General features: G+C 44.8%; 5 protein-coding genes across 9 annotated transcripts; 4 read left to right on the top strand and 1 right to left on the bottom strand.

Moving 5' to 3' along the window:
* Nucleotides 1-334: 334 nt before the first annotated feature.
* On the bottom strand, nucleotides 335-5,312 carry si:dkeyp-121d2.7 (zinc finger protein with KRAB and SCAN domains 1). The gene is made up of 5 exons (XM_068714838.1): nucleotides 4,934-5,312; nucleotides 4,168-4,499; nucleotides 2,673-2,953; nucleotides 1,964-2,075; nucleotides 335-1,829 (listed from the first exon to the last, which is right to left on the bottom strand). Exons 2-5 carry the CDS (start codon nucleotides 4,469-4,471, stop codon nucleotides 802-804), a joined length of 1,725 nt encoding a protein of 574 aa, XP_068570939.1. The 5' UTR covers nucleotides 4,472-4,499; nucleotides 4,934-5,312; the 3' UTR covers nucleotides 335-801.
* Nucleotides 5,313-5,507: 195 nt separating this feature from the next.
* On the top strand, nucleotides 5,508-6,872 carry mif (macrophage migration inhibitory factor). Its single transcript, XM_068714853.1, has 3 exons — nucleotides 5,508-5,615; nucleotides 6,250-6,422; nucleotides 6,584-6,872. The coding sequence occupies exons 1-3, from the start codon at nucleotides 5,508-5,510 to the stop codon at nucleotides 6,648-6,650; spliced, it is 348 nt and encodes a 115-aa protein (XP_068570954.1). The 3' UTR covers nucleotides 6,651-6,872.
* Nucleotides 6,873-8,479: 1,607 nt separating this feature from the next.
* Nucleotides 8,480-10,252, top strand: LOC137875519 (macrophage migration inhibitory factor-like). The gene is made up of 3 exons (XM_068714852.1): nucleotides 8,480-8,651; nucleotides 9,634-9,806; nucleotides 9,967-10,252. Exons 1-3 carry the CDS (start codon nucleotides 8,544-8,546, stop codon nucleotides 10,031-10,033), a joined length of 348 nt encoding a protein of 115 aa, XP_068570953.1. The 5' UTR covers nucleotides 8,480-8,543; the 3' UTR covers nucleotides 10,034-10,252.
* Nucleotides 10,253-11,497: 1,245 nt separating this feature from the next.
* LOC137875509 (zinc finger protein 329-like) lies at nucleotides 11,498-17,682 on the top strand. Of its 4 annotated transcripts, none has more exons than XM_068714837.1 (5): nucleotides 11,498-11,627; nucleotides 12,954-13,333; nucleotides 13,565-13,692; nucleotides 14,338-14,398; nucleotides 15,233-17,682. In XM_068714837.1, the coding sequence occupies exons 2-5, from the start codon at nucleotides 13,030-13,032 to the stop codon at nucleotides 16,513-16,515; spliced, it is 1,776 nt and encodes a 591-aa protein (XP_068570938.1). In that variant the 5' UTR covers nucleotides 11,498-11,627; nucleotides 12,954-13,029; the 3' UTR covers nucleotides 16,516-17,682. The 4 variants fall into 4 exon arrangements, with proteins under 4 accessions (XP_068570938.1, XP_068570935.1, XP_068570937.1 ...); XM_068714834.1 differs by having other exon boundaries at nucleotides 11,498-11,788; XM_068714836.1 differs by lacking the exon at nucleotides 11,498-11,627 and adding an exon at nucleotides 11,839-12,356.
* Nucleotides 17,683-17,890: 208 nt separating this feature from the next.
* Nucleotides 17,891-21,249, top strand: LOC137875512 (uncharacterized). 2 transcript variants are annotated; one of them, XM_068714841.1, is made up of 4 exons: nucleotides 17,891-18,450; nucleotides 18,648-18,766; nucleotides 18,892-19,009; nucleotides 19,563-21,249. In XM_068714841.1, exons 1-4 carry the CDS (start codon nucleotides 18,165-18,167, stop codon nucleotides 20,549-20,551), a joined length of 1,512 nt encoding a protein of 503 aa, XP_068570942.1. In that variant the 5' UTR covers nucleotides 17,891-18,164; the 3' UTR covers nucleotides 20,552-21,249. The 2 variants fall into 2 exon arrangements, with proteins under 2 accessions (XP_068570942.1, XP_068570941.1); XM_068714840.1 differs by having other exon boundaries at nucleotides 18,648-18,790.
* The last annotated feature ends 5,230 nt before the right edge of the window (nucleotides 21,250-26,479 follow it).

Genomic DNA, 26,479 nt, shown 5'->3' with positions numbered 1-26,479 from the left:
GGTGGATCCCTAAGCGTGCGAGGCTACGATGTGAGACGGATGTCCTTAGAGACCCTCGAGGGCATCTTGGAAATAAGGCTGAAAACCCCAATCAGTCTGTTTAATGAAGGGTGACACTCTCCTGTTAACTTACCTGCATACAGTTCATCTTTCATAGCCAGGGTTCTTATGGGATCACTACGTACAGAGACTCAGTCTCAAACAGACTCTTTCACTATTTAATTACTAAATAATGTTAAATGTTGTCTTGTCCCATGATGGTTGGAAATGAATATGATCTTGCGTGTTCACTTACCCCATGATTTTCCAATAAAACACTGAAATGGATGAAAGACCTGCTGATAAATTGAAATATTTATTTCTTATTGATATGGCCAAAACACAAACATACAAAATACCAAGCTGTGAATTATATTGTCTGGCAAATAACAAGGGCACCGGCTGCAACAAGAGTGACTTATTGATAAAAAAGACAAAGATGTACAACTCCATCATAATAAATAAGTACAAGCTTTGTACATACAAATGAGACCACCTCAACATAAAATGGCTGAAGAATTAAATATAGAGAAACACCAGGTACAACTGATTTCATGTCAACTTTGGACATTTGCTGAACAACAATCGTCCACATTTCATCTTCTTTTAAAAGTTTATTTGACTTCAGTCAGAGCTTGTACGAAAGGCAACTCCAGATCGCTGAGAATAAAATTAGCATCCACCATCGGTTGGCATTAATCACCTGAATTCTACCACATTCAATTATAAAACCCGCTTTTTCTTTCCAGTTCTGTCAGACATTTAAAAACACTGGTGGTTTTTCAGTTGCTCCACATCACTGAAGCCGCTTCCACAGTTGGAGCACTGGAGCGCCGCCTTCTCGCTGCTGTGTATGAGTTGGTGTCTCTTTAGGTACTCCACGCGGCTGAACCGCTTCCCGCACGCCTCACACCCGTACGGACGCTCCCCGGTGTGAATCCGCTGGTGTCGTTCCAAATTGCCCAGACGACTGAAGGTGCGTCCACACTGAGGGCACCGGTGCGGCCTCTCGCCCGTGTGCACCAGCTGATGTCGCTCCAGCGAGCGCGAGTGCGTGAAGCGCTTCCCGCAGATCTCGCAGCAGTGCGGCCTCTCGGCGGCACACGCACACTCGTGGTTCTTCAGGGCCCAGGCGTGGCTGAACGTGTTGCCACAGTGGGCGCACGGGTAAAGAATGTCCTCCCCACTGTCCTGTAAATGAGAGGCTCCCAGCGGACAAGGGTGCTCCTCCAGCTCGGCCTGTGAGGTGAAGCCTCCTCCACACTGTGGGCAGAAGTGGAGCAGGTCCGCGCCGCCCTCCTCTTCCCCGCCGCTCTCCCCAACACTCCCTGGAGCACACAGGTGGGGCAGGTGCGCCGACTCTCCCTGCTCCGACACATCGTCTTCGGTCACGACCGCAGCCGGGTCGTCCTCTCGTGACTTCTTCGACCAGCCTGACCTCGGCTCCCCTCCGGCCCTCGCGGTGTCCTTCGCCCGTCCTTGCCCGATCTGCTCCTCTCTCTGCAGGGTGGGTGGCTCCAGCTCTTCGTCCTGCTCCATTCCATCAAGACCGATGTACTTGGGGGCCAGGCTGCTCTCGCTGCCTTGCTCCACCTCCGAGTCGGGGCTGACGGGCTCGGAAGCCGTCATGGCGGCCTGTTCGCGGCCTCTCTCGGCCTTCAGGGCAGACTCCAGACCCCTCAGCTCATCCACGGTCATGCCCCCCTCCGACGGCTCGGCTGAGTCCGACTCCCAGTCCTCGTCCTCTCTCTCTCCTGAGTGAAGGCTCGAGGGACGATCTGACAGGTCTCCTGAGTAGAGACAAAGGGGGGAGGAGGAGGGAGAGCTGGCGTGAGCAATCATTTACACCATCTTTCAAACTATTCGGCCTCTGAACATTTCACTAACTCCCCCTCCCTCAATCAGGGTGTACTGGGCTCATTACCTTTGCTCTGGGCTCTGGAGCAAGTGTGGAGGTTCGGGTTGGGCGGGTCCATCTTCAAAGCCTCCTTGATTAGTTGGAGGGAGGCGGGTTGATAACCCTCTGTTTGTGCATACTGCATTGAGAAGCACAGAGAGTTTAGTTACCTGGGTGAGTAACTCAAACCAGGTAGTATAAGACATATGTAGTTACATTTGTAAATGCTTTTTCCAACACTCATCATAGCTATATATTCTGACACTACCAACTGATATGTTTACAATGCTATACGATTGGTTATATTTATTTACGGGCATCAAAAACACCTTGTAATGACTTCACAGGGAGGCTAATAACACATTCTGCATGCTTTTGAATAATCAAGTACAGGAGACAAGTGAAGAGTGGATCTGTGCCCTGCCACTTGGTCACGTGGTGGAATAGCAAACAGCTTTTCACCTCTACAGTCGTATTTCTACCTAAAAGCTTGCCGCACTTGAGATGTGGAGAGCCCTCCTCAACCGGCTCCTCTGGAGGCTAAATATCAAATCAATAGCCTTCATCCACATCTCTGCAGTGATTTAAAGACTGAAAAACACAACTCTCTCTCTCTCTGTGTGTTATCTTTCTTTTTCGGTCTATAAGAAGCCGCTGAGCAGTGCAGAGATGCTGTGCCACTTTCTCCTCCTACTCCTCCTCCTCCTCCTCCTCTGAGAAAGCCTGTCTCCCTCACCTCCTCTTTGATGTTGGCAGTCTCCTCCCCCTCACCGCTGAGGCTGCCCTCCCCTTCCTCGTCCTCCGTCATCCCTCCCTCGTCCTCTTCATCCCTGGGGAACTGGATGAGGTACATCTCCCTGGCCTCCTTTCCCCCTCTTCCTCTTCCTCTTCCTCCTGCCACCATCCCCACAGCTCCTGCCCTTCCTCCTCCTCCTCCTCCACCTCCTCCTTCCTCCCACACACCTCCAGGCCAGCCTTTGCCATAGACTGCTGCTGGGCCCTTCTTTGACTTGCCTCCTGTGGAGAAGAGAGGAAGATGAGTGAATGGTGGGAGGAAGGTGAGAGAGTAAGGAGAACGTGATGAGGAGGAGGGCAGGAGAGAGGGAGGGCACGGGGAGACAGGAAGGAGAGAGAATGAAATATGAGAGGGAGAGAGAGAAGTGGGAGGAGATGATTGGAAGGCCAGGAGAGAGAGTTGGAGGAGAGAAGAGGGCGGAGAAGTGGGAGATGAGATGAGAAGGAGGAGGAGGAGGAGGAGGGGGGGGGGGGGGGGGGGGGGGGGTGTTGGAGAAGCAGAGGGGAACGGGAGTAGAGAGGAGCTTGGGGGGAAGGGAGAGAGGAATAGGAGCAAGGGGAGGAGGAGTGAGCATGATGAATGAGTGGGGAGAGAGGGGGCGTAGCAGGACAGACAAGAGAGCGGGAAGGAGAGAAAAACACATGAAAGGGAGGAGAAAAGCAAGAGACAGAGACGAGAGGGAAAAGTGGAGTTGGCGGGGGCAACGGGGGAGAGGAGGAGGAAGAGGAGAGGGAGGACATGTTGAAGGAAAAAGAGCAGGGGTGAGGAGGAAACGGTGAAAAGAGGAGAGAGAGACAGCAGAGAGAGGAGAAGTGGAGTGTGGAGGGAGTGTGTAATTATGGTGGTGGTGGTGGAGAGGAGCGGGAGAGGATTGGAGTGGAGGAGGTGGGGGAGGGAAGGAGGGGAGTGTGTGTGTGTGTGCAACGTGATGAAGGAGAAAACAGAGCAGGAGGAGGTGGGGGCAGGGAGAGAGGAAGGAGGCGAAGGCGGGGAGGAGAGAGGAGCGGTAAGGGGAGGAGGAAGAGTTGGAGAGAGAGAAGTGAAGGAGGTGGGGGGAGGGAAAGGAGCAACGCAGGAAGGGAGGGAGGGAGAGAGCAAAAGCACAGAGGAGTGGGAGGGACAGAATGCAGCGGAGAGAGAGAGAGGAGAGGGGGAGGTGAAGGACAGAGGGAGCGAACATGAAGAGGAGGCGGAGGAGGAGGCGGAGGAGGAAGGGAGGGAGAGAGGAAGGGAGAGATCAGCTCTTGCCAGATGGTTTCCAACAAAACAAGTGCGTCTTCACATAAGCCCTGACTGCATAGCAAGAACCCTGTTTCTCACATCACACAATCCTACCGAAATATGTCAGCTGTTTCAGAAAGGTGCCCTATTAAATGTAAAGGCAGAAAACTTAACGGTGACGTAAAGCACAAAACCATCCTCAAGCTATACTTACGGGGCCCGTCAACTTTTCGTTTCTGCCGCCCTCCAGCTCCTTCTTCCGCCGCCGTCAGTCCGGCGTTGCGGCGGGTGGCCGCCCAGCCCATCCCGTACTTGCGCTCGGTCCTCAGCTTGGTCTCGGTGAGCCTCAGCCGCTGCTTGATCGCGTCGTTCTCCTTCCTGTTGAGCGACAGCTCCACCAGGTAATCGTTCACCATGTCCTGGAAGAGCTTGGTGATCTCGCAGACCGAGGCTCGGATCAGACTGTCCATGACGGCCGTCAGATGCGTCTCAAACGTGGACACCGATTCCTCCATCATCGTGGTGGCTCCACAACGGGATCGGAACCTGGTGACGGGTTCAATAACATGTCATGAGTTTCCCCACTAAGTTTCACACTGTCGATTCTAATACATGACGTAAGTTATAGCCGCTGCATATAACCAATCGCCTCCTTATAGCCAATGTCAGTTAACGTCACAAATATTAACTTAGTTAGCAGCTACACAATCAATATAACATCGACAGTTAAGTGTGACAGTTAACCCACACAGTAGCATTATGGTTAACGTTATTCCACCTCTGTTATCATTTAATAAAAGACTGTACTGCCACTTTATTCAAGCAGTTTAATACCAAATACACGACCTGTGCCCAGTTAGCTTGTTGGTAAACTTCTATAGCGTTAATGTAGTCGACACACAGTAATGCTCGATAAGAAGAGGAGCAGCTCCGTCTGGAAAGTGGTCGTGCTAGCAGCTAATTTAGCTTCGTATACGTACCGGTCCTTGGATGAAATCCGGAGGAGTTAACCTCGACGTGAAACGGCGACAAGCTGTGTGATTTCACGGATAATCTTGGTCGACGTTCACAAGCTCGGAGACACGGTGACAAAGGAAGGCGCCATCTAACTTCTGCCCTCTTTCTCTCTCTCACCGCCTCTGCTCCTTCTCGCCTCCTTCAGCACTGCTCAATGATGCTTGAGAACACTGCGCATGCGCAGTACCGTAATTATCCTACACTCTCGAACTACCGCACCCAAAAAAAAATACATTCCCGATTTTATACATTGTTTTGTACTTAGTGTGTGATGTCAACAGTGGTAGCGATCTATATTTGTTTAAAGTAAATAATAACCCTAGAAAATACTTATCTTCCACTTGGTTGACGTTTTGTTTTGCGTGTCAACAGAAGTGTTCTCCAGGACGCATGAGTGCGCTGTGGTTTCACATGTTTTCACGCGCTACAAGAGAGGAAGATACGTTTTTTTCTTCCGTCTGTAGGCAACAGAAAGCTGATCCGCAGCATCCGCAGTTTATGGAGTAAAGGAAGACTACACTAAAAAAAGGAGTAATCATGCCAATGTTCGTGGTGAACACCAACGTGGCCAAAAGCGAGGTACCCGCGGCTCTACTGTCCGAGGCGACCGAGGAGCTGGCCAAAGCTATGGGCAAACCTGCACAGGTACCGTTAGACCAGGGGCGCGCTAATCCCTGCAGGATCTATGTGTTCACTATGAAACTAAAGGGTCATCTGCCTTCATTCTGTCCTCTATGGATCAGCTCGATAGGTTAACTTCTCTGCTGAGAGCTTAAACGACTAACACCTGCAGCCTGATTTACATATAACTGCAGCTAAAAGTAAAAAATGAACATTACGTAAGTAAAGGTGTGTTCACACCTTCGAGCGGCTTCTTATGCAACTATGTAAATATAGTCGTGACTGTTTGTAGAGTTAGCATGAGTAGATGATTGATCAGCTGCTTCGGTAACATTAATCCCTCTGGTTAAAATCAAATCTCCTATCATGTCATTCAAACTGCTGCTGATTACTTTTATTAAAAATAAGACTGACTACTTTACCACCAAAATGTACAGTTTGTATCAATGATCTCAATGTCAGTTTGTTACATTGTTAGTCCAAGGTTTAACTAGATATCCAACATAAGACGAAATGGACTGCACATATGCCCATTTATTTTTGGAGATGCTTCAATAGATCTTCAGGTCGGGGTTGCAGTGGACAGAATTTTAATTCATGACTTCACTATTTCCAAAATCCTGAGCTCAGTTTTGTGTCTCTGTCTTGCATATACCAGTACATTGCTGTGCTTATCAACCCTGACCAAATGATGATGTTTGGAGGAAAGGGAGACCCCTGCGCTCTCTGCTCCCTCCACAGTATTGGCAAGATCAGCGGAGCTCACAACAAGCAATACTCTAAGCTCCTGTGTGGTCTGCTCAACAAGCACCTGGGCGTCTCTCCTGACAGGTACAGCAAACACACACAGCAACCAGTACATGTACTGCACATCATGTGATAAGTAAAGGTAACATGGTGTCGGAAACACATAGACTCAAATACCCATGTGCCTTGCATTACTTGGTCTACATTAATGTTCATTAAACTATTTCTCTTTGTGTCTGTTTCAGGATTTACATTAACTTCATTGACATGGATGCAGCAAATGTGGCCTGGAACAACACTACCTTTGGCTGAGATGGAGGTCAACTCTCTGAAATAGAAGATAATTCCAGTACTTTACTGTATGTATGAGCATAGTTAAAACAGACAGTGAAGTGACGATGCAAAGACACCTGGTAATTGCTAGATCAATATGCTGTATATGGCAATCTTAAAAGCACTTATCTCGGCCCCTTAGCTTTGCACTGATCCTTTTTTCCATTAAAATGCAATAAAGAAAACCCTGCAGAACATAAATTATTCTCTGTTGTCCTTGATTGTCTATCTGAGAAAGACAAACTACAAGCAAAGTATTTTTTATTAGATTCAACTCCGGAAAACGCCCAAAAGTATTCTATTATTGTCAGTTTAATTCAATGACAACCATGACCTAGAGGTGAAACGGCGACTGTATGATTTCATGGATCTCGGTTAAGCTTTGTTGTTACTTGGATGTTTATGGAGAGACAGCGAGATCCTCCTTGTGGCACTGGCACCTCAGTGGCACTTCAGCGGCAAACGTCAGTCAGGTGCCACAACTGTGGCAGTCGTTCGGCGCTCGTTCGGCGCTCGTTCGACACTCGTTAATAAGCTGCCGAGCTGAGCGGGTGGAGCCACATTTCCTGACAACACTCATTGTTGTCACGATAGGATTTGCTTGCACCATACACTAACAGTTGACTTGCATACGGTCATTCTATTGCCTTCACTTTAATTTTGAGATTTGTTTACTTCCGGACTACCTGTCTTACTTTGCGTCGCTCTTCAAAAGAAAAAAACAAATAATCCATAAAACAGACTATCAAAACGTACACGGACCAGGGGGGCAACAATCCTCTGACGCCTAGTGGCACTGCTCTGACTACTGGCGACACTCCTGTGACAACTGTTGACACTGGCAGCTTGTGGCACATAATGACACCTACATATAAGCAGAGGAAGAGTGAAAATATTACCTTTTTTTTTTTTTTTAATGATTCGAAAATTTAGGCATAACCACTTGTCAGGGTCATTTGGCACTCTGTAGATGCTTGGATGTCACGAAAAAGTGAAAAACAAACAAAAAAGAGTGAAAAACGTATTAGTTATTGATTATTGCAGCAGGTAATCTTTGACTATTAAGGCCTAATAATAAAGATAGTAGAGATTGTATTTTTATTTCAAAACGGTCTAAATCATGACGTTGATGGCGGAAGTATTTAAATAAAGTAAAAGTTGAACCTGGTTGCTCACAGGCATACCGTTATAAGCCAGCTACATAGATTGACTTATTCGGACCGTTACTGAGTTACATTTCCCATCCGATTTCAATGGGTGCTGTTTATATTCAGGGGTTTATGATCTACGTGTTAGAAAACACGTTTTTTTCTCCAGTTAATTAGAATCTACTATGATGATAAAACTGATTTATGGCAGCTGACCTATCGTAACAACAATGGGTGCTCTCAGGAAATGTGGCTCAGCTCGGCAGCTTATTGACGGGTGCCGAACGAGTGTCGCTCGCTTGCCACAGTTGTGGCACCTGACTGACGCCTGACTGACGCTTGCCACAGACTAGCCACTGCGGTGCCAGTGCCACGAGGAGGATCTCGGCCTTGCACTGTTTATGAGCACGGAGACATGCTCGAGAACACTGCGCATGCCCAGTACCGTAATCATCCTACACGCTAGAACTACCGCACCTAAAAGGATATCCTACATTATTTAGTTGTCAATTTGATGCCATTATTTCATTAGGAAATAACAAGAAATACGTATCTTCCACGGCGTTTCGTTTAGCGTGTCAACAGAAGGGTCTTCCAGGATGGATGGAGGCGCTGTGGTCAGTTTGTCACATGGTGGCGCGCTCTACAAGGGAAGAAGAAAAGTATTTTCTTTCGTCTGTAGGCAGCAGAGAACCAGGAGTGACTACACTTTCACGGAGCAATCATGCCGATGTTCGTGGTGAACACCAACGTGGCCAAAGGCGAGGTGCCGACGGCTCTGCTGTCCGAAGTGACCGAGGAGCTGGCCAAAGCTATGGGCAAACCTGCAGAGGTAACGTTAGACCAGGGGCGCGCTGATCCCTGCAGGATCTATGTGTTCACTATGAAACTAAAGGGTCATCTGCCTTCATTCTGTCCCATATGAATCAGCTCGATGCGTTAACTTTTTCTGCTGAAGGATATACGACCAACTCCTGACGCCTGATTTCCATTTAACTGCAGCTAAAAGTAGAGATCATACATTACATGAGTCTGTGTCTAAGGCTAGCTTCTTATGCGAGTATGCAAACTTAGTCGTGACTGTTATTTGTAGAGATATCATGAGTAGATGATTGATCAGCAGCGTCAGTAAAACATTAAACCCTCGGGGTAAAAGACAAGCTATCATGTAATGCAAACTGCTGCTGAATACTTTTATTAAAAATAGGACTCAATGCAAAATCCTTTTAGAAAGTTCAAAATGTGTTGGTTTTTTTGCCACCAAAATGTACAGTTTGTACCATTGATAGGCACATGTTTCCCGACATATATAGCATTAAAAGAAATAGACTGTAAATATTTAAAATATAGGTTTCTGTTGAAGTTAGGCGTAGCTACCACTGACTGTTTCTGGTAATTGGGAGATTTTAGTAATCAGTTCTCTGACATGGTGAGTTTTTAAGGTGTTGAAGAAATCATTCAAGTCCAGTTCAGAAGTTGCTGTGGTGTTGTGATTTTATTACAGCATGCCGAACAAATGAAGATAGAAGCATTTTATACAGGGAGTGAGAGCAGTGTTCAGACTGTATGTAAATACTAGGAAACAGAGGTAAGGGGGAGATTATGACAAAGGGCAAGAAGGGGGGCATTCACATTCAGACCTGCAGGAAGGACATACAGTGGCACCGTAGGGGGCCTGAAGTAACACCCAGGCGTCATTTGGTTAGTCGTCTGGTATGGGCTGGCTATAAATAAATCTTCACGTTGGGGTTGCAGTGGGTGGAATTTGGATTCATGAAGTCCTGACCTTTGTGTTTCTGTCTTGCATATTCTAGAAAATTGCTGTGCATGTCATCCCTGACCAAATCATGATGTTTGGAGGAAAGGGAGACCCCTGCGCAGTCTGCTCCCTCCACAGTATTGGCAAGATAGGCAGTGATTACAACAAGCAATACTCTAAGCTCCTGTGTGGTCTGCTCAACAAACACCTGGGCATCTCTCCTGACAGGTATAGCAAACACACAGCAACCACTACATTTACTGCACATCATGTGATAAATAAAGTATACCATGGTGATGGAAACACATCGACTCAAATACCCCTTTGCCTAACATAACTTGCTCAACATTAATATTCATTAACCTATTTGTCTTTGTGTCTGTTTCAGGATCTACGTTAACTTCTTTGACGTGGAAGCAGTCAATGTGGCCCGGAACAGCACTACCATTGGCTGAGAAGGAGGTCAACCCTCTGAAATAGAAGATAATTCCAGTATTTTCCTGTTTGTATGAGCATAGTTAAAACAGACCGTGAAGTGAAGATGCAAAGACACCTGGTAATTGGAAGGCCAGTATGCCATATGACAATTTTATAAGCACTTAGCTGGAGCATTTAGTCTAGCACTGATTCTTTTTTCCAGAAATTGCAATAAATAAAACTCTGCAGACCATGAATGAATCTCTGTTGTCCTTGATTGTCTGTCTGACAAAGACATACTACAAGAAAATTATCTTTTATTAAATTCAACTCCAGAAAACACCCAGTGAAAAATAATTGACCTTTTTCAATGCAGACAAGCACAATACCAGGCTTCATCGTGACTTGCAACCTCTCTGAGCCTCTGAACCATGGGAACTATTTAAAATAAGATAAAGGAATAAACAGAGATGTCAATTATCTACTGTACAGCTTTCTTGAAACTGTCTGTCCCAGCTGACAGCCTATCGAACTTTGCTTATCCACATTGAACCACGTGTGTGCCGATGTTGGGGAACTATTGTTTGCCTGGTGTTCCTGTGGGAATGTTAATTTGAATACTCAAATGTATTTGCATTAATGATTTCTTGCTATTTGAGGGGAAGCCAGAATTCCTTTTTCTTTCATTGACATTGCACAATTACAGTAAAAAAACAAACTATGCCTTAGCATGCCTATGATAAGGGGGGCATTTCATCCTCATGTCTTTTTGGTGTTATATATTAGATTAAGTATTCTTATATTGTACAGGTTGCTTTAACACAGTGGGTTTTAGCAGTCAACACAAAAACCATAACTTTTTAAATCTAATTGCTTCAATTGAAAATTAGAGTGGATGAATCATGTTATTGTGTGACATAAAGTAGTTCTAGCAGCAGAGCACACAACAGGATCAACAAGCTGTTGGACGCATTAGTTATGTAAACCTTTTGTAATCCTGGTCTGAACAACACAGATTACACAGTAGAGTGTCATCGTAATTTTGTGTCACACTTAGTCACCACCTTGTTCCAGCTATCTGTACAACAAATGAAGTTTTGATTATAAAAGTCACAAACAGTGATTTATTTTTAATTGAAAAAGATATATAACTATTGTTATCATTTATTTCAATGGAATCAGTTTCTTTATACATAACAGTAATCTATTATACATTGTATAATTTAAATTACCGTAATTTTAAGAACATTTTTTTTGTTCTTTAACTAGTCTCGTTCTCTACAGCTCCACATGCGCAAAGAAAAATGTCTGCCTATTCCAACCAAGTATCTGGACAACGATATTCTCCACATTTATATATATATTTAAAAAAACCAAATACTAAACAATAAGGCTGCAACAACGAATCGATACAATCGATTATTAAAAGCGTTGGCAACGAATTTCATTATCGATTCGTTGTGTCGCGCAATTATTACGCCACTCAATAAGTCGCGGTGATGTTTGAGTATAACAAAACCAGTTGAGTTGAGCGCAGAGCAGAGCGAAGGAAAGCCCATCGGAGAGACCCGTAACGTTGTTCTGAAACACATGGCGGAGGCAGAGAAATCAGTACGACCTAAGTCATCCAAGGTGTGGGCGCATTTCACACTAAACGCATCGAAAAAGTGTGTTAATTGCAAGATATGCAAAAGCGACATGGCATGGCACGGGAGCACCACGGTGATGATTCAGCACCTAAAACGTAAACATGTTGGAGTCCTTGAGGAGGAGGAAGGGAGTTCAACAGCAGGGCAAGTCACTACTGAATCCTACTTTTGTTCCGTATTGAAGTGAGGAACGTAACGTCCCTCCAGTAGCTCTCCTGGTGTTTACTCGTGATCCTGCTTGACAAGGATGTTAGCGTTAGCTCGTTAATAACAGTAGTAAAGCAGGGGTGGTATAGTTTGCAAGACTAAAGACACGTGTTTATTCACTCGCCTTTTCCCCGCCGATTCATCGATTCATCGAAAACATAATCGACAGATAAATCGATTATTAAAGTAATCGTTAGTTGCAGCCCTACTAAACAATACAACAAGTATACGCTAACGCTAACCGATGCAGCATAGCAGTGGTGACGTGGTACTGACGTAACCTCTCCCTCCCTCTTGGGGATGTCGGGTGAAAATGGCGTATGGACATTTTTAACGTTAGCGGGTGTGTTTGCTACACGCTGACTAACTAACGACACGCAGACGCAGCGGACTAACGCATTGAGGTGCCAGATGTGGACGAAGTCGTCGAACTGTTCGTGTAGTTTCTGTGGTTCGGACGAAGTTAATCGTCGTAGAAGGACAGCAGATCTCCTCGTGCCGAGCGGTCAGTATATTTGACATAGATGGTCAATGTCCCGCCATGTGGACTCTATACAACGTACATTCTCAGCTTGCAACGCACGTTTGCAGTTTTTGTCATCACAATGTCTCCTGCTGTTAAATATGGTCATGTGTGCGTAACGTTAGCAGGAACCGCTGTCGTTGAAAGCGCAATCTATTTAACGCTCGTTATTAATGCACATGGGTAGCGTTAACTGATGTGATTCAGGAAGATGAGGACAGGTTATTCATCTAGGTTTCATTATTAAGCTGTGAGGCCAGCATCACCGGGGTTTTTGTTCATTGTCACGCTATTCTGTACACATTTCATGGCGCTAAATCCTGATGCTCATGCCTAATGCCACTTTGGGATTGTTGACATCCAAACAGGCTTACTGTATGTGTTGCTGCTGGTGAATGACCCACTTTGTCCTTAAGTCAAAACTTCAGAGGTCCATCGTGATATGCTTGAAACAGTACCCTCATCTGAAGACTATGAGGCAGTTAGGTGGGTTGATGGGAAAGGAGAGCATCCTTCTTCCTGGGTTTAAAAAAACGCTCACAAAACGCCTAAACTGATCTCTAACCTCTCTCTCTTTAGGGGCACGTGGTGGTGGGAAGGGACCAGTACTCCTCCATCTAAAACATCTGTAAGCTGCTCCCACCCATCTTCAAAGATGTCTGACTTTCTGACCAGAGCGTTCCGGGCCCAGCTGACCACGAGCATGGACTCGGTCCTGAGGAGAGCTGTGTTTGAAGTAATGATGCTCTTTGAGAACAGTCTCCATGACCATCAAATGGAGCTGGCGCAGAAAGGAGAGGAGGTCGCTCAGCTTAAAATAAAGTTGCAGAGAGCCGAGGTGAAGCTGAGCGAAATTGAGCGCGAAGGCGACAGAGGAACGGAGACGAGGAAACGAGAGCCTGAAGACGTTCTGAGCGGCCCCGAACAAACTTCTGAGGTTCCTGAGATTGATTTTGAAGGTATAGCGTTCAAATGAGGTGAATCACTTGACACAATATGCTGCGTGGAAGACCTCTCACCAGAAAATTTACGTAAGAGCTACATTGTAGAAAGAAATACGGTAACTGTTCGGTAGCACGGATAAAGCCTTTTTAACGGCACGCATGTCTAAACATTCAGTCAAATGAATCCCAACATTACATGTCTTATAGCGTGACCGTGTTTGTGTCTTCGTGTATGTGTTTGTGCAGTACCTGATGACTGGTGTGCTCCCCTGGGCTTCGAGACCGTGACCAAGCAAGAAGAAGTCTTTTGTCCCAGTGTGAGACTGCGCCCGCTTTCCATTTCTCTCTGGCCCATTTCGATCATCAAGCAAGAGGTGTGTAGCTCAGCGGGAAACCCGGATGTGATGACATTCCAGTTTAGCATGGTGAACCGGCAGAGAAAACCGCCGAGGACAACCGGATAATCTATGTTATTTGAAGAGGCGGGCTCAATAAGTTGTCAACACACACTGTGTATGGGATCACACTAATAATACAACAGAATACATGAGGTTCAAGACAGGATTGTTGGTGAGATGGGCCGTTAAAAAATGGGATAAAGCTCCCATGAAGGCCACTTACTTTGTTTCAATGAATGGATCAAACATTGTGCGTCTTTGATTGATACACTGAAACATGGCTCTTTGGCTCAGTTGACAAAATATCCTTGTGTTGTGTCAGATTGTGAGAATGTTATTTTTATGACCAATTTTAATTTGGTTCCTAATCTTACAGGCCAACACAGCCATTCATTTTTTTTCCCACCAATCCAATCAGGGTTTTGCTTTTCCTCAGCTGTGCTGGGTTATAAGGAGTTACAATATCCACTTCACTGTTAGGCAAAATGATTGAAAGTCTCAGAACATCCAAAGTTCATGTCATTTCTTATTGCAGACACAGCTCTGCATGTAGCTATTTTCTTCATACTTTGCATTGTTAATCACTGGAGATAATGGATTACTTTGGGTTGTTTATTTCAGGTTGTTAACCATGACATTGACTCCCACCAGCAAACAAAGGTTCTCAGGAGATCCAGGAGAGGTGAGTTTATTCTTTCATTCGTTATTTTGCGCTGTAAATTATATTTATTATGGTCGGAATGAGTTCTGTTATTGCATTCATTCATTCATTTACACATTTGCATTCACAGAACGCTATTTTTTGATTTCCAGGGCTCCCATTGTAAATATGAATACTGACTTTGTCAACTTCAGAATTTAGTTTGTGATGATGTACAGTACTTGCTTTTTTTTTTTACCAATATGTGGAGTAGCACCTGCATACAGTGTGTGTACCTGTACTACTCATTTTAGTTTTCTACTTTTTTTTTCCTTGTCCTAACCGTAACCATAGGAGGTCAACGCCAGACCTTATCGCCTCACCCAAGTTTCACAACGTGTGGGTTACCTTCTAGACACAGTTTCATTTCAGCAGCCAACTGTTGTTGTTGTCGTTGTTGTTGTTGTCATTGGTTCTGTGGTTGGCCTTACATCACTTCCTGAGATAACACCACCACCATTCAGGGGCTTTATAGCATCTTGCAGAAGCACAGCGCTCATTTGCATGAAGATGCATAAAGCCAATGCTCAGGAGGAATGCAGGCTCCGTTTGTTTTGTTGCAGTAAAATGTATTAAATGTCATCTCTAAAGGTTTTAGCGTTTCAAATCCCATTTCCTTCCATTCTGTTCGTATGTTGACAGAAAGGGATACATATTTTAAAACGTGGTCTAATAAAAACATCTCTGTCTGTACTGTATGTAGGTATCTTATTCAAATCGATTTGTTACATAACATAGTTTATTTCTTAAATTCACGTCACATCTGCTTTTCACTTGGTCACAGTTTAATCGTTTGGCTGTGTTTTTCATTCACAGGTTCTTCATTAAACGAGAGGCAGACGCACAAGGAGCAAGTGACTCGACGTCCACCGGTGAGAAACGACATGACGAAATTGCTCCAAGACATCAAACAGGAATATACTGACCCAACAGACAGTGCAGGTCCTAGAAGACAAAAGAGACATAGAACAGGAAAAGAGAAAGAGAGTACGATGAAGAGCAGAAGAGAGGGGGAAAAGATCGCAGCGGCTGAGTCTCAAGAAAAGGAAACGGTGAAAAATGACAGTAAAAAAAGGTACTCCTGCAAGTTCTGTAAGAAGGAATTTGACACAATGTTTGGCCGAAGTGTGCATGTACGATCGCACAAGAAGTGCAAAGCTTGCAAAAAAGAGTTCCCCTTTCCAAGTGCTCTTCGATATCATAAACCATTTTGCCGTAAACTCAAGAAATTGTTGGAGAAAAAAGCTCAGTCCACCAACCCTCCACCACCGGAGTCCCGTGATGAAGAAACCCTGACGGCCTCGAGCAAAAAACAGGTGATTGTTGAGAAGGAAAGCAGACCTTCCACTATCAACCACAACCACAGTGCATCGCCTCTCCAGAAAGATGGGTCCGCCAAAAAGCACTGCTGTGTGCATTGCAACAAGACGTTTCGTAGCGGTGGGAGGCTGAAGGAGCATGTGCGTGTTCACACTGGAGAGAGGCCATACCTTTGCAGCGTGTGCCCGAAGAAATTCCGCATTAATCAGTCCCTCAAAAATCACATGTTGAGAATGCACAAAGACCAAATGAACATCAGTGAGACAAATGAAAACCATGCGTGGACCCAGCCTTTGGAGGAGCCTGAGGGTACCGGTGAGGATGTGACGTCTCAGAGGAAAGCCGCAAGTCGAGCGATCAACCATAAAAAAAGAAAGGGAGCTCACAGTCCAGACACGGGGCCGACTTCAAAATGGCAAACCATGGGGACCCGCTGCCCTGACGGTTTCATCTGCGCGTTGTGCCAGAGGCTCTCGAAAAACAAATACCTGTTGATCGAACACTTTCGCACCCACACGGGTGAGAAGCCCCTGAAATGTGACCGGTGTCCTGCAGCGTTTCGTTCTCGTGGACAGCTAAGCATGCACAAGAAGAGGTGTCCCAGTCCTTTCACGGTGAGCCAGTGTCCCAAGTGTGAGAGGAAATTCTCCTCGCAGACAAAGTACATTAAGCACGTGTCGAACTGTCACAGAGATCTGCCTAATTTCTGCAAGATTTGTGGAAAAGGCTTCTTCACAAAAGGACGCCTCCGGAACCACATGGTTCGGTTCCATAAGTAAGCCAGTATTCAGTTGGGTTCACTTGTCTGTGGACATTGAAACACTGGATGTTGTCATTTATGCTTTATGTTTTCCCAACACTTAACCATTTTTTTCTTTCTTTTTTTTTAGATGTAATAATATATTAAAACCACATCAGTATTCCCCATCTCTGTTAACCAGTGCTGTGAAACTAGTAATCAAAAAAATAAATCTGGTGTAGTGCAAGTTCAACATGACTTATTGTGTCACTTCAATCTAAAGTAAGAGCACAGATGTTAAAACATCAGTGTCTCTGTCCATTGATACTGTAGAGTGGTCCAGTCCGTCATCAAGTACCCTTTTGTATTAGTTTTATCATTTGTTGTTTTTGAGGTTCAGCCAAATATTTCTTAACATTCTTAACATATTTTCACTAAGCACGTGGAAAGAGGAGATCTGATTAAGAAACCATTTATGGGGGGAAAAAAAGTGGTGGAAATGTGTGTTTCTGGGTAATTCAGTGAATTCCTGACAGAACGAGGTCATGTAAACACAATACTGCCTTAAAGTAGAGCTGCTCTTTGACTACAGTGTTGTAGCTGAAAGAACAGCCTCGGTAGAAGCTGTGTTACAAAATCTCGTTTCACATTACACAGTATATCCTTCAATCCAACAAACTTATCTTTTGTTGTATGAACTGAAAGTAAATGTTTAGTCATCTGTACATATGTTTCTACTGTTTGCCTTAATCACAGATAGTGCTGTTTTGGTATCAAGTCTACAAGTTTCTGCAGAATTCAAAACTGCGTCATTCAAACAATCCTTTAGATCACCAGTGTCTGGTGAAGTGATTGGTTGTAAAGTCAAACTTTTGGACTCATGTTTGCGATTGTTTTACTGTATTTTCTGGTCATTTGTTATTCTGTAGAATGTCTTCTTTTACCTTGTTGAGGACTTCTTACATTCAAAATGGTTTTGTTATTTCATCTGATGCTTGAGTCTTTACATATGCCAGAACAAAAGTGCATATATTTTACGGTTTCAACTGTTCCAAAGGTTTGTTCTATTTTGTATTGGTTGTATTAATTTGTCCAGATGGGATGATCTTACAATCCTACTGTTCTTTATTTTCTGTAATAAAGTATTATAGTGTTGCTAGACTTAGACATAGTTGACATTTTATCCAAATAAAGTCCCTATTTTGTACTTTGTCTTGCATGATTTTTGAGTAATATGAATGAGGGACTTTTTTAATGTGCATTTTACACCTCTGTGTTATTGAAAATATGAGGGATATATCTGAACGTCCATCTTTTCAACACCACACATTTATTCTGACTCCACTGATGTCTGCATTGCCCGAATCCCTCAGCTGTCTTATCGCGAGACTTGCAAACAATTGTCACATCAACAGACATCAACCTGCTAGCTGGACGACGGGGTCGCCGCATCTTTGAGCGTGACTACAGTGCATCCATGGATCAAATGTTAGCCAGGGACTGTATTTGACCACCGGCCTGCCAAGAGGCGTAGTCGACCTGCGTGTTAGCTTGTCTCCATTGCATGTAGCTTACACAGTTAGCTTCAGTGCTAGGCCTAGCTAACATGGCAACAACTCATGGCAGCCCGCATATGTAAAGGGGCAGCCAGTCGTCGACTTTAAAACATCCTCGCTGACACACGAGACGATGGAGTCCGCGAGGAGCGCTTTCCACGCGCAGCTGGCCACCGTCATGGACTCGCTGCTGGCCGCCGCCGTGTGCGAGATCGCCAAGATCTTCGAGAGCAGCCTGTGTGAGCAGCAGGCGGAGCTAGCGCAGAGAACAGAGCAGATCTCCATCCTCAGAGGCAAGCTGGAGAAAGTGGAGAGGAGGCAGAAGGCAAAGGGTGCAGGAGGAGGAGGGAGCGAGGAAGGGGAGATGTCATCCGGAGACAGAGAGGGAAGTGTGAGGCAGCAGACCCTGGCAGGATCAGGTAGTACAGCTCACCTGTTAATTCACTGACTTTGGTCAGAAGAGTATATATAGTACAGTGGTGTAGTCCAGGTCAATTCTGTATTATCATTACCTGCTTATCAACATCTTTTGTCATCACTTATCATCACTAGGCTGCTGAACTTGCACCAGAGGCTTCACCGATACACTGACCTACTTTTTTTCCCTCTTGCACAGGACTGCATGTGGGAAAGGAAATGTCTTCTCATTCAAACCCAGTAGAAGGACTCAGTCAGAGCCTCAGTGGGCTGAAAGAAGAGGTCACAGGCCAGAATGGTCCTTCAGTAAAGCACGAGGTCAGACCCTGTCCAATAACTGAAGTAATAAAGCCTTTATTACTACAGTACAAAGTGACATTTGAACCACGCTTCGAGGTGGGCTTTCGTACGTCTTACAGACCTGTTTTGTTTATTCTCCACAGCGTGCTGGATCTCGACCTTCCTTTGGGTCTGTCGCAGTCCAAGTCCCAGACGGAAGCCTCGCTGCTGGGGACCAGAGGCAGATAGAGACCCTGTCTGGCACACAAGCCAAGGCCAAATGTAAGAAGTCATAATATTCTACTCCCACTATTGACTATTTAGCCTTTTCAATGCTAGAGCAGGATGACCTTGACACAAAGGTATTCATTGTTTCCCACAGGATTTTGTGAGACTATGTTGGGTGGAGGGGGGGACTTCTTAAAGTGAAATGCATCAATCTGGCAGCTTTGAGAGAGACTTTATTAATTAATTAAACTTTATCTATGGAGAATGTTCTGCTCTTGTTAACAATTTAGGCTAGTTAAGTACTGCACTTAAGTATACGTTTGAGATACTTGTATTTTACTTATTGTATTTCCATTTTATGTAACTTAATACTTCTAGTTCACTACATCTCAGAGGGAAATCAGTACATTTATTTCACCGTACTAGTTGCTAATTACTAGTTAGGCTACTTTGCAGATTCAGATTCTTAATAGAAAATATGAATCAACTAATAAACAATGCTATGTTGTTAAGTAGTATATTGTATGAAAATAATGAAAATGAGTTTTACTATAGATGTTGAGATGAAGGTGGCTCAATTGTCCTTTTCACGCTGATTTCTCTGCAGTGTCTCACTGGGATCAGGATAGTGCAGACCACAGATCTCTCCAGGATCAAGCCTCCACCCCTTTTCTCTCAATCTCCCAGAGTGGACGTTGCTCCCCCAGGCCCGACCCAAGCCTAGCTCAACCAGGGGAGTGGTTACCGGGGTTAAACGCCACACGAGGCGGGGCGTCCGGTCTGGAGAACCTGCACACGGATGGCACCAGCTGCTCCGGTCCAGCCAGCAGCAGCACCGGCGCAGACACGCCTTGCTTCCGACCAGGTTTTGTCTCCGACGAGACCAGCAACGAAGATGACGACGGCTCCTTCCCTTTCCTGGACCAGGAGCCTGAAAACCACAACTCCAACCAGAACTCGGTGCAGGGCCAGGGCGGGGGGCAGAGGGGGGCCCGGCAGGTTCAGCCCCAAGCCCCCTCTGGAGAATCCCAATGGAGACCCAGAGATGACAGGGGTGGGAGAGGCCCCATCAATCACACTCGGCGGCTCAATACTTTTGGCAACAGGGACCCTCTTCGGCCGCAGGCCAATTCACAGTCGCTCCCGCTGCGACACACAAACACTCTGAGCCACCCTGCAGCTCCCGGCGGAGGGAGCGGACGGCCTTACACCTGTCCATACTGTACCAAGTGTTTCACCTACCCCTCCCACCAGCGCAGGCACCTTCTGCGCCACACAGGAGTCAGACTGCATCCCTGTCAGTTTTGTGACAAGAGCTTCCTCACTCCCTCTGAGCTCACTGTGCACACTCGCACGCATACAGGGGAGCGGCCGTTTGGCTGCGCTCAGTGCGGTAAACGTTTCGCCCGCAGCGGGAACCTGAGAGCCCACCAACGGGACGTTCACATGGGGAAGAGGCCCTTTGCCTGCTCAGAGTGCGGGAAGAGATTTGCCCACAGGGGGAACCTGAGGGTGCACAATCACAGAGTCCATCAAGGAGATCCCTACTACATGGATGAACAGCCGGAGCCTGACATCGGCCCCAATCCCATTTGAAAAGTCCTAAAAAAAAAAAAAGAATGGCTCTGCACTTTAATTTAATTTGCAAAATAAACTTTAGGAAACCGTAACTTATTTCTGTACACTTAAAACTGTTTGAAAGTATTTACATTTTTTGTTTTATTTGTTTGTTTTTTAAATTTCATACAGGAAACTGTAAGATTAATCACCATCAGATTTTATAATGTGTAATTAATACATGGTCAAAGTACATTTTATTTAAGTGTCCTAATTCAATGTTAGAATTATGAGTCACACGTAAGGGGAGAGCTTTGTATTTACTTTATTGTAAATGACTGATATGATATAATCATCTATGAGTGAGAAATATTATCTGCTGTTGTATAGAAAATAACTTTTCTATAGGATGACTTTATCCTCCAATAATGTTCTTCCCTGTCTGTCACTGAACATATCTGAGCACCTTTGCATTGCTTGAAGTGAAAGAACTACAAAATTATGTTTTTCTCAAAGCTAATAATCTAGTTGGTATTATATTTAGACGTGGCATGCGGAGGTAGGATAGCACAGGTGTGCTTATGTACTGCCCATCTCCTCACACTTTTATTTTGACGGTGTTGTAAAAATGGAAACGTGTTATTGCAACTAGTACATAACCGTGTTTTTAAAGAGGAACTGTGCTTTTATTTTCCATTCTGTTTTTGCAAGGTGAAATTAAATAATATACAACCGAATATTAGTTTTTCTCAGTCAGTCATTAATGCTTTGTTCAGTACAGTCTAACATTGGTGCACCATTCTTTGCCAGACACCAGGGGGCAGTGTCAACATACAAAAGACTTGGATTTGGATTTGGACATCATTGCAAATAGATTTGTGATACAAGTGTTGCAGTCAGCATGTTTACCCGTGTGCCCTATATTTGCAGATCTTTTTCCCTGATGCATGCACTGCCACGCCACATCTGTCATGGTCTACAAGCATGTGCTTATAAAGCAACATCTAAATGTGAGTGTTTGAGTCCTTTTGGTTACTGGGTTAACCTGTGCAAAACCGGGTTTCTCTCCCAGCAGTTTGGCCTGTGTGTGTGTGTGTGTGTGTGTGTGTGTGTGTGTGTGTGTGTGTGTGTGTGTGTGTGTGTGTGTGTGTGTGTGTGTGTGTGTGTGTGTGTGTGTGTGTGTGTGTGTGTGTGTGTGTGTAAAAATGTGGGCAGTTTTTGTTTTGTGTGATCTGCAATCACTTGACATTACCAAGGCTTTTTCACCTCAGTCCCTTTTTGTTAAAGGACAGCGTCACATTTTTAAAGAAGTTTTTCATAAAACACTATTCTCATGTCCTTATGTCTCCACATCAGCCTTGAAAACATTCCATCATGTGATTTAATTTAAATGATGGGGTACAAAATTCAGCTAATATGTTATACCCACTTGATTTATTGTCTCAGGACGCTGAAGCCTCATATAGCTCCAACTGAACGGTGGTTTTGTGCCCGATGCCTTACACAAAGACATAACATAGCATTCATAAAGGAGCCTTGAGGATGAGGGATGTGTTGGAGGTTGATGAGACATTTGTCCCCGTCTCTCACTCTCCCTTTCACACGTACACTCAACTGCTGAGAGAGGCTTGGCTGAGCTGTGGTCATGTATTCCCCAGGCTGCTGAGCCCTTGGTTTGCTCATTGAAAGATTGCATTCAGTGACCCCCCCCACCCCTCCCCCAAAGGTCACCTGTGTCTGTCCCTCCCTCTGGGTTTTTTGTTTTAAAGAAACGCACAACCTAAGGCCAACCCTACATTGGTTCTGGGAATGGTTACATGTTTTGCTTATAGAGTTTTATGTTTATGGGTCAGATCAGAGCAAAGTGTGCATGTGAGTGAAGTGCTGATAATGTGGAATCCCCACCAAGCAAAGCTGCATGCTCTTACAGACCATTAAGTGAATATGAGCACTGTATTTACGTGCAGATGAAAGCGTCTGGTCAGATAGAAACACAAATCTTTAAAATAGGTGTGTGTATGTGTGTATTCATAGGCAGAGGTCACATAGGCTTTGCAGTGTTTTCTGTTTGTATGTGTGGTTATGCGTAATCTCCTTTCTGCTCTAAGCAGCTTTTCCCCGGGGGGGGGGGGGGGGGGGGGGAGAGGCAACAAATGAACAGCTGACCAATGCTGGAAGGACCGCACACTATGGCTACTTGACATTTATGTGATAAAAGGGATATAATATTTTATAATTCACCCGTTCAAAACAATGTTTCTGGTAATTTACTCACATTTTCCCGACATGTACTTTGCAAAACTTGACTTAATGGCTCCACAGTGATTTATCATGGTCTAAATTCGACCTTTCTGTTTGTTGCCACAGTCGGCATGTAATAATGACTATATCCCCAGATAACCATGTCCTGGTCAGTGTTTATCACTAGGCCACAGTGTTATCATTCTGTTTTCCAGCAGGGATCAGGCTATAATGTGCTCTTTACCTTTTATGTCACCATGTTTCAGTTTATTTCTCCAACCCCTGAGGCTGCTGCTTAAATTTGCCAGGAGAAAAAAAAACACACTTTCAAACCTCCTGCCCTCGGCCCAAAGAGCGATTCCATCACCATCCCATAATCCTCCAGGAGTTAAATTACTCCCCTGACAACCCAGTTACTGCACCCCTCCTCCCCAAACATGTCATACAGACATAAAAAAGAGAGGAAATATTTCCCCAACTCAGCTGGAGATGTGTGTGTATGTGAAGAATCACTCAATTCAGTTTATTTCTACGTGCGTAAACCTCTCTGTCTTTATCTTTTCCATTTCCCATCATGCTTAAGTGTGTGTTTTCATGCATGTTATGGTTGTATTTATGTGTGTACACTTACCTGCTACTTTCTGTCTCTCTGTGTGTGTGTGTGTGTGTGTGTGTGTGTGTGTGTGTGTGTGTGTGTGTGTGTGTGTGTGTGTGTGTGTGTGTGTGTGTGTGTGTGTGTGTGTCGGGGCTATAAGGAGTTTTGCGTCGCCCCGAGGCTGCTCATAATCTACCCAGTCCCACCACTCCCCAGGGGCTGTGGTTTCATACGGGTTGCCATTACTGTAGTGAAACCCCCCTTTAGGGGATTACAGTGCTGTCTCCCGCTCAGGGCTCCGCGTTGATCCATCGTCTGCTGACTGTATTTAAGCGCTTGCTTAATGTGCTAATAGCGTTAGACTGGGGAGACGCTGCTGAGCTTTTAACTTTCATCTTCTAAAAAGCTCTTTGTCTGTTGGAAATGCTGATTTCATGGCTGCCGGCTTAAGTCCGCATGGTTATCAGTCACAATCACTAAATATGAAGTGAGGTTCTGGGTGTAGTTATGACACGATAGCAAGGGCTTTTTGTCAGAGACGCTGATGGGATTGTTTCACTATTATGCATGTATGTGCAGTGTGTCATGCATGGGACAACTTTGTACTCAGACAGTGGACTTTATGTGTGGACTCTCCCCCAGACAGAAGGGTTGGCTGTTTCTCTTCACATTTTTGGGGGTCACAGAGCATGATGGAGGGGTGGAGTGGGAGTACATTATCTTTCTCCTTCAGAGTTCCTGGGTTTTCCAAGTGTGTGTGTGTGTCTGTGTGTGTGTGTGTGTGTGTGTGTGTGTGTGTGTGTGTGTGTGTGTGTGTGTGTGTGTGTGTGTGTGTGTGTGTGTGTGTGTCTGCACGGATGAGAGTGTCTTCTCCACAGGCTGCTCTTGGGTTGCTAAGCAACCCTGCGTCTGCACATTGGAGTGGGGAGGGAGAGAAGCACCAGGTCAACAGAGACAGACACTCACAAGCATTCATCGGTGCTCCTGATGAATGATGCTGATCATTATCACGTTGACCGGCTGTAGGCCTTAATTGTGTTGGGGTCTACACCCCCCACCACACACACACACACACACACACACACACACACACACACATACATACACACACACACACACACACACACACACACACACACACACACACACACACACACACACACACACACTCACTGTAACAGAGTCTACTTGTTATCCACTAAGAGAGAGATGGGGGAATTTGGGAGTGACCAATGTTAGATTTATCCAATTTATATAAAATAATCATTATATACTCCCTTAGCTGTGATGAAGAGAGCCGTATTAACCAAAAATCTGATTCTCAAAGACTGGAAGACACCTTGTATTTTAAAAACTTAAAACAATTGGTCTACATTGTGCAAAACTAGGTTGTGAATTATCTTGAATTATGTCTTTTTGATAACTGCCTGAGATGACCTGCGTTTGTTACTGTTAACCAAGGTAATAGTAGAACATATTAGTGATAGTTCCTCCTGTGCACACACACGCAAACCTTCTTGTTTATGTTAAGCCTCAGAGCTATTTAATATTTACAACCTATTCTACAGATCAGCTTTGTTCTCCAACAATCTCCAATTTTTATTATTTTCTATCATTTGCTTTCTTACTTTCTTTTTGTATTCTCTCCTCACATTTTCATTACAAAATCAAGACTGCAGCACATCCTGTCCTCTACTAACACTATTGTGTCTAATAATGTGTACAGACTTGGTTTAAAAATGACGATTGGCACCTGTGTCCCTACCATCTGCAGGAGATGATGTGAGGACACAGTACACCTCAGATTCACCCAAGGGCGACGGGTCCAAGCCTTCACGGCTGAATGGCAGACAGAAATGAGTCCGCCGTCACAGACCCAGGGTCAGGCTTGGCAGGTTAACAAGGACAAGCTGAAGTGGATTTATTACCTGAAAAAACCTGCCGCATGCGAGGGTGATGATGATCATTCCTGTATTAAAGTAATTACTATGATGATGAGGATTTTACAGTGTGAGGGAGTCTGGCTGATGTGCTCGTGAACTTTTATTTTCATTTTTGTAATGCTGTGACGTCACATGTTACCTACCAGCAACCAAACGCACCGAGACGTCGCTACCAGCTGTTGGAGAAGGTTTATCAAACTAAAGCTGACATTTGTCTCCTCGTGGGTTGGTGGAGGACAAGCCAGAGCTGAATGGTCACTGAATATTGAACACAACGTATCTGTAATTTGGCCAGAGCCAACCGTTTGCCACCACATTAGCCATATAGCAATGCAAACTGTTTTGGAGCGAGTTTATCTGCCCCAAAATCTACCAAACCTATGAATTATTCTACTGGAGTAAGTTTATGCACCAAGTACTACCGCTGTACCGCTGCACAGCTCTCTGTGGGGGCAATGTGTCCAACAGGTCACACCTCTGGACAGGTTAAACGCTAAATTAACATGAATTAGTGACGTTTACCGCAGGCGGATCAGGATACTATAATGTCGTCAAACTGCTTGTATTGTCTGAACAATAGTACAAAACGCAAATACTTTGACTTCAATATAAAGTGGTATAACTGAGAAAAACGCAAATCATCATATTTTAGAAGGTAGAACTAGCTAATGGTGGTATTTGGGCTTGATTAATTTTTTTTGGATAATCGACTAACCTCTTCACCATTACAAATTTTCATTCTTAATCGAATGAACAACAAATTAAACAGGGAAATTGCAAAAGGATCAACTTTATGCAGCAATAACAGGCCTTGATGATTACATGCAACATCTAGATTTGTCTTTATAGCTTTAGCCAATTTAGTTATACCAATATGGAAGCACGTCAAAGAATACTGAAAACAATAAAACATTAGTATTGTCTCTCACCTCTCCCTCTCTGCTTTGGGTTTGGCAAATGGGTCAAATCTCACACTGATGGGACCTTCAGAAAGAGCTAAACACCAAACCTTATGGGTTTATAGATTTAACCAGAGGGGGGTTTTGGTGGCATATGGTTGGGGTGAATAGGTAGAGACTTGCCGGTAGAACAGTAGCTATATGTGGGGAAACAGTGGGTGGGCTTATGGGGAGCTTTGTGGTGGATGTTAGGCTGGCAGGGGGCAGTTAGAAGGGCAGATATGGCAGT

Source organism: Cebidichthys violaceus, unplaced genomic scaffold (assembly GCF_023349555.1).
Source record: "Cebidichthys violaceus isolate CVI_PGR_0920_01 unplaced genomic scaffold, fCebVio1.0.p SCAF_2, whole genome shotgun sequence".
Taxonomy (NCBI): Eukaryota; Metazoa; Chordata; class Actinopteri; order Perciformes; family Stichaeidae; genus Cebidichthys; species Cebidichthys violaceus.
The sequence above is the reverse complement of the archived record's forward strand: the minus strand, read 5'-3'. Positions and strand labels throughout refer to the sequence as shown.